This window comes from Malus domestica, chromosome 05 (genome assembly GCF_042453785.1).
Source record: "Malus domestica chromosome 05, GDT2T_hap1".
In the NCBI taxonomy this organism is placed as follows: domain Eukaryota; kingdom Viridiplantae; phylum Streptophyta; class Magnoliopsida; order Rosales; family Rosaceae; genus Malus; species Malus domestica.
Genome location: NC_091665.1, coordinates 31,576,862 through 31,584,548, shown reverse-complemented (window position 1 = coordinate 31,584,548; position 7,687 = coordinate 31,576,862). Strand labels below are relative to the sequence as shown.

At 35.8% G+C, this 7,687-nt stretch overlaps 1 protein-coding gene across 1 annotated transcript; it reads left to right on the top strand.

Moving 5' to 3' along the window:
• The first annotated feature begins 1,617 nt into the window (after positions 1 to 1,617).
• Positions 1,618 to 3,532, top strand: LOC103419892 (protein LIGHT-DEPENDENT SHORT HYPOCOTYLS 4-like). Its single transcript, XM_008357983.4, has 2 exons — positions 1,618 to 2,820; positions 3,229 to 3,532. Exon 1 carries the CDS (start codon positions 2,107 to 2,109, stop codon positions 2,770 to 2,772), a length of 666 nt encoding a protein of 221 aa, XP_008356205.2. The 5' UTR covers positions 1,618 to 2,106; the 3' UTR covers positions 2,773 to 2,820; positions 3,229 to 3,532.
• The last annotated feature ends 4,155 nt before the right edge of the window (positions 3,533 to 7,687 follow it).

Here is a 7,687-nt window from a genome sequence, read left to right as displayed (position 1 = left end):
ACGTCTACATATGTACTGTTTTGCACAAATATACGGGAGGTCAATCAAACATATATATTCTTATTATGTGTATCTAAAGTGAACTGATGCTGAGAACTATTTTGTCACATCCCGACCTAGGCTTCACCACATTCTTGGCTCGACTCCGCCATAGCACGATATTGTCCGCTTTGGGCCCCGGCCACGCCCTCACTGTTTTGTTTCTGGGAACTCACACGAGAACTTCCCAGTGGGGTCACCCATCCTAGGAATGCTCTCGTCCAAACTGGCTTAACTTCGGAGTTTCGATGGAATTCGAAGCTAGTGAGTTGTCAAAAGGCCTCATGCTATAGGAGGTGAGCATGTACATATAAGGCATAAAGGATCCACTCCTCTGGGCAATGTGGAATCTAACAATCCACCCCTCTTAAGGGCCCGACGTCCTCGTTGTCATACTTCCAGCTATGGATTGGCTCTGATACCAAACTATCACATCCCGACCAGGGCTCCACCACATTCCGGGCTCGACTCCTTCGAGGCACGATATTGTCCGCTTTGGACCCCGGCCACCCCCTCATGGTTTTGTTTCTGGGAACTCACACGAGAAGTTCCAGTAGGGTCACACATCCTAGGAATGCTCTCGTCCAAACTCGCTTAACTTTGGAGTTCCAATGGAATCCGAAGCTAGTGAGTTTCCAAAAGCCCTTGTGCTATAGGAGGTGAGCATGTACATATAAGGCATAAAGGATCCACTCCCTTGGACGATGTGGGATCTAACATATTTTTTTCTTATGTACTATATTAATTGATGTAGAAAATCGTACAAGAAAATAGCTAAGATGCAAATGTGGTGTCATTAAGATATTGTAAGGACTTTCATTCCGAACGACTTCTTAATGAAGGAAGTATTGTACACTGGATACAATAGGCATCTTAAAGAAGTAAGAGCAATTTAATACCTTCAAATGCACATTTTACATTTGGTTCAAAGACTCAAGAAGGGAAAGGCTAGAGGAAGATGAGATAAAGAGATGAGGAACGAGAGAGTTTTAATAGGAAGAAGGGAAAGAATAGGTAAGGCCATAGTTATTTTCACATTCACATTTTCAGGGTAAAGAGTGGAATGCAGAGATCACTTTTCATGTACATTTTTGAAAATTCCCAGTGAGGGTTGTGGAAAAAATCATAACCCACGGGGACGGATTCCATACATAGGCCACTGTTGCAAGTGTTTAAAAGGCGAGATGGGGCCAAATTCATGTGTCAGAAATTATAGTTTTGAATTTAGGACAAGAAAAATAAAAAATGGATTTAAAATTAATTTGCAAAGGTCATGATGGTCATTTCATCGTATGAACTGTCATTCAATTCAACATACAAGAGGGGTCAAGAACCAAAATCATGTTATTCCTTTAATTTTACCCCCTACGAACTTTTTCCTGTCTCCAGTTCAATCTACTGTCCAATCCCTTTCCATTTTCACCAAAAAAAAAAAAAAAAAAACCCTAAAAAACACAACTCCTCTCTCTCTCTCACATAAGAAGAATGAGAGAAGAATAATTGTAATCATCCACTATTACGAGTTGAGTTTACTCCACCCTTTTTAGGAAAAAGCCAGTCCCTTAACATTTTATGAAAACCAAAGCTCAAAGCTGCATCCAATTATCCATCCATCACCTTCCAATCTTTTCTCTGTAGTAATATTGCTCTATCAAACCAAACATAAACACCACAGGAGGGGAGAGATAGAGAGAGTAGTCAAGAGTAACAGTAGTCATCTCAGTTGCTTGCTTGTACTCTCCCATCAATCTCATCACTTCCCTCTTCACATCAAAAATCTTCTTTTGCTTCACCAATTCCAGCTCCCTCCCCTTCTCCATCTCTCTCTTCCTCCCTCCCTCCCCCTCTCCATCTCTTTTCAGAAATTGGGAATTCTGTAATATCAATCAATTACCAAACCTTTTGTCTTCTTTTATTTCCCCTTCTTCATCAGTGTGTGGTTTCTCACTAAGGTTTCCTAGTTAGAAAACAATATAAAACTTTAACTCTCTCTCTCTCCCTCTCCCTCTAGAAGAAACCCTAGAAATCAAGACTACTTAAAACAAAAGCAGAAGAAACCCTAATTCCATGGATTCAATCCAAGATATGGATGGAAGTTCTGGCTCTCACCATCATGAGATCACCATAGCATCAAGCCATAACCTAATTATCAACACATCCACACTGATGAACAGCACTGCTGCTAGTACTCCTACTACTTCTCTCGCAGCGGCTTCTGGAAGCTCATCTTCTCCTTCCTCATCATCTCCTGGTTCCAGCAGCCGCTATGAGAACCAAAAGCGGCGTGACTGGAACACCTTCGGACAATACCTCAAGAACCATCGCCCTCCGCTCTCTCTCTCTCGGTGCAGCGGGGCCCACGTTCTCGAATTCCTCCGGTACCTTGACCAGTTCGGCAAGACCAAAGTCCACACCCCAATCTGCCCCTTTTACGGCCATCCAAATCCGCCAGCTCCCTGCCCCTGCCCGCTTCGCCAGGCATGGGGCAGCCTGGACGCCCTCATCGGCCGCCTCCGTGCCGCCTTCGAAGAAAACGGAGGCAAGCCTGAAGCCAACCCCTTCGGTGCTCGAGCCGTGAGGCTCTACCTTCGTGAGGTTCGTGATTTGCAGTCCAAAGCAAGAGGCATCAGCTATGAGAAGAAGAAGCGGAAGAGACCGCCGCTGCCTCAACAGTTGCCTCCACCGCCTCTGCCGCCGCCAGGCCATCATCTCCATCATCCCAGTCAACAATAAGCCAAAGCTAGCTGTTAACATCATCATCAACGGAAGTTATGAGGGCCGGTATTATCTTATTTATTTTCTTGATGCTTTTAAAATTTATGCGGTATTTAATTTTGGATGTTGTCAAATTAGGGTTTTAGTTAATTTATCATGTGGTTGTTGGTAGCCACTGCTATGCTGACTAAAAAGACCCGTGTTTTCATGAATTAATTCTGGCTTCTTATCTATTTATCGCTTTGATTTGACTAATTAGATCAGTCGTCTGTGGGAAATTGTTCTGATTGAGTCAGTTTTTATGCAAAAACAACTGCTGTGCTTTTTTCCATTTTTTTCCATGTATTGTTTTTTTCGTTTTCACTTGCTCTTTCTCTGAGGTAATGCCTAGATACAAGTAGAAATTTCTCGAAAGATGTGGCTGGAAACTCCAAGTTAACTCAGTTTAATTCGTTTTTTTTTTTTTTTTTGCAGCCAGTTTAATTCGTTTCTTGCAAAGATCTTTCTCTCTTTTTTGGGTTAAGATACATAGCTTATTGAAAGGACTTCACACGAGGATCATATAAAAATGTCAGATATGTACATATATACTTTCTTTAATGCTTGTGTATTGTAGATTGGTGCATATGGTCAGACAAGTCTCTCTTTATCTCTGACTTCCCTTACTTCCCCTTCTCTATGCTCCCACCTTTTCCTACTTTATTGTTTAGGAATATTGAATTTATATATGTGCGCCTTCTTCTTGTGGAAAAATTTAAGAGAGAATAAAACTGTTTCGACATCACTAGCTCACAGCATATGTTAATTTACAATTATATATAGTTTGAGTTTCTATTAAGCATAGTGGTGTTTTTAAAAAAAAATTGCAATTAAACAAGGTACGTAATCATTCCTCCGAGTGAAATTTTCTCCAGAACTTCTGCCAATAAATGTGAGAGCTATTTACTTTGGTGTCATGTGTATCATATAGGGCACTGCCTTCACTATTGGTTTCAAGCACTTTTTTTTTTTTAACAAATTATATTATCTACAATATCAAAGTGGGAGAGTAGACTAAATTTTATAATGGATTAGTAATAATGTGGTTTAAATTTGTTTTTAAATAAAATTAAACTTAAAATCTTTCACTTATTAATAATAAAAAAGTACTATTAAATTGTAGTACTAATTAAATAGTGATCCCCTTTAGTGAGGAATATAAAATAATATATATTATTGCTTGTAAAATTTCATATGCTGACTTTCCTTATTTGTCAAATCAGTCTCAGATAGTCAGATGTTGCTGAACTAAACAGGAAATATAGTGGAATACTGCAAAAGAGTCTGCAGCAAAAAAAGATGTGAATATTGTGGAATCTAGTGAGATTTATAATTTGGTGAAACATGGTTAATTAACTAAAAAAGCATTTAGTTTATTTTTGTGGCAAATCTTCGCATCCAATACTTTTTCATATTTTGATGCTATAGTTTGTTAGGGAAACATGTCTGCCATAGTATTTTATAGTTAAAAGTGCAAATTAGCTAATAAGAAATTGAGGAAAATCTTGTTTAATTTTTCAATCAGGCCGACACCTAGTCAGTGATTGGATGATGTTGTGTCAATATTCCTATAGGATTCTGTTATTAATAAGTATTTAGATTAATTAAGAATTTATTTTCTATCAAACGGTAGAAACATTTATCAGGTGTGAATGAAAAGTTGAAAACTATGTAAAAGATGATTCCGAGTTGTGTGTAGAAGAGAAAGAAATACCCTACATTAGTCAACTTAACTAAACAAATGTCTGCATTTTGTGATAATTAAGATGTTGTTGATCATTATTTAGGAGAAGAAATAAGCTCTAGAATTAGTTAACAAATGATACGTAATATAGGTGCTAGAAAAAACCGTCTCTTTTCCTTTCAGTGAAGTAGTGGGGCATGTAAAGCCACTTTACCTCTCAGCGGATCGATTCATTCTGCTAATGATTTCGGTTATCTATGGTGTGTTTTAGATTCCATGAAGAGACTCCATCATTAGTAAAATAAGGGAAAACTGATTAAAACTTAAAAGCATGAACTTTATGGCGTCATCATATATATAGATATTATTAATTTTGACAAGATCAACTACTTTATGGATGCACCTGGAAATTATTTTCTAATTTACAATCATTCATTACATCGGTTTTATACATGTTGCTGATCTTATAAGCTTAAAATATAAAGGCTTTTCAGCTAATATATTTTCTGATATTGGTATAACTCTTTACTTTTATCATTGAGATTGAAAATCGATGGAAGTGGTCCATGAGTTTGTCTATCATCAATCATTTTAGTCATTTCTTGAAAAATCTCCTTTAAATTGAGGGTATTTTTGTTCAATCGACCCTTGCACTTGTTTTTCCATTTAACGGAGATTTTTTTTACAGAAGAACCAAAATGATTGACGGTTGACAAACTCATGGATCATTTCTATCGATTTTTAATGTTGAGGACTAAAGTGAGAGTTATGCCAATCTCAGGGATGATCATTTTGGCTAAAAAACCAAATATATGTATATATGTGTGTATATTGTTAACTCATTGCTAAACGTCTTAAGTTTTTAGAGTCCAATAGTTATCTGACATAGAATCAAAGCTCTTAGTCTAATTCTGTCTTGACCTGTTACTTGACAAGTTAACTTTTTGATTAAAATTGAATCTGAATTCTCAGCTTGTTGTCATTTGATCACCTTGGTTTTGGTTGCAAAAATCCAGCCTCTATTACAAATCCCTTTTTATATTGCGATTCATTTTCCTCGATTGCTCACACACTCTTGAATTTCTTACACACAGAATTAAAAGTCGAGCGCAAAAAAATGGAAAGTTCTTATAGAAGTTTATGTGAATATATAGGATGTATTTTAGTGTAGTGTGTTCTTACTACCTACTGAAAGATCAAAGCAGAATTCAAAAAAGTATGTAGTTTGCTAAGAATTTTAGTATTTTATTTAACATGCATTCCTATATTGTTTTCATTTTCCTTCTGAATTTCTAGTTTATGTGAAATAATTAAGCATAGAATTCTTCTTCAGCGTCAAATGAGTTATTATTTTCGTTACAGAAGTCATAGTAGCTAATTTGATATGAAAGTATTCTTGATGAACATATAAATATTGAGGAAGGTCATCCGTATTTTGCCAAACAATTCAGTGAAAAGAGAAGAGCTCCTTCTTTATTCATATAGATATGATCTCTTAATTTTATATATGCATCTTCATGTTTTTCATTTCTGTTCATTTCATACTTCATCATATTTGAACTTGCTTGTTAATCTATATAGGGCTCGTTTGTTATCTAGGACTGGATTGGATGGTATGATGCTATTCAAGTTATGTTGAAAGAAGATGAAAAAAAATGTCCAACTTGTAGGTAAAGATGGATTTCTCATTTGAGAAATTTATCCATTTCGATCATTTCAAAATGGTAGCTAGGAGTAAGATAAAAAAATTTCATGTCTAATCCTCACAAAATGAAAAATCAGCCTACTGTAAATTTTATGAGATATTAATTCCAGTCAAATCTTAATTATCGAAAGAGATTATAGTTTGTGCTCGATGTATTTGTTCATTTAAGTTGGAGAATTGATGGTTTTCTAAACTTAAACATCCTTGCATGTTGCCAATAAACGCAAAGGTTACATGCATAAATAATTATCTATTTTTTTTAATAAAAATTATCTTTTACACTAATTTATACTAAAGAGGAGATAGAAAAATTTAAGCTCGGTACACAGTCAGTTGAAGAAAAAGACTCTAATCATCAGTGAAATCCACCATTGGCAAATAATTAACTATTTTTGTTTAACTAAAAAGGGTCTGTCTCCGTCATTTTTAGTCCCATCAAATCATAAACTAAGTGCATATGTTTATTTGTCTTTCAATTTCAATAATTCATATATATATATTATTTAGCTTTTAGAAATATCTGGTGTTGGGGGGGGGGGGAAACTTTTCTATTAGTATTGCTAGGAGTCCTTTCCTTTTTCAGTAATACGTACTTATCCGGTTATCCTTTTTGCCTTCTTTCGGCCGCATTAGGACTCAAGGCGTTTAGATCTCATAACAGTAAGCAGAAACAAGAGACATGAAAGAAGATGGAGCATTTCTGTATTGATGTTAACCAAAATACAACAGATGGCACAGAGGCTATTTATAGACCACTAATAAACTGCTAAACCAACTCTAACAATTCCAACAACTCAACGCATCAGAAGATGCCTGCTTCTAAATCAAAACACATCAGGTGGTGAAACGCCACTTAAATAAGATCGACCTCGTATTAATCGGGATAATAGTTGGATTTGTCTGATCAGCTTGCCATGTATGAATACTACTGAACTCATACGAATCCTCCTCTTCTAATCTCTCTCCCCTTCCCTTTTCTCCTATTTGAACGGTTACGGTTTAGCTACGTCAATATGTTATATTAATTTTTTTATAGAGACAATAAGACAAAAAACAATATATGAGAGGATGAGAGAGAAGATGATGAGAATAGGAGGGAAGATAACTCTCCCCTTTCTTTTGAGGTCATACATGATTACAAGTGATTCGGCATTCAACTTGAGAACTTGAGCTATTAGCTAGGTTAGTATGTATACGTTTATATAACAAACGTTCTCTTACTGGACTGAATTCAACAGTTAAGTAAGTTACTTTTATGAACAGGTGATCTTATGTGATTGTGACAATAAAAACTTTAGACCGTAAAAGTATACCAAAATTATTATATTCTCTGCTTAAATATATTAGATAATGTGTCATGTAACGCTTAATTATATATTTGTTTTCTCATTGGAATTCATTTTTTTTTTCTATCTTTTTTTCAGAACTGCTTTCAAGCCTTCCATATAATTCAATCACAAAACTTGTATAAACACAATCGATTTAATTTTTAATGTAAGTTTCAT

What these genes read in the sequence shown, in the direction of transcription:
- LOC103419892 (XM_008357983.4), top strand. Translation starts at nt 2,107, where the DNA reads ATGGATTCAATCCAAGATATGGATGGAAGTTCTGGCTCTCACCATCAT.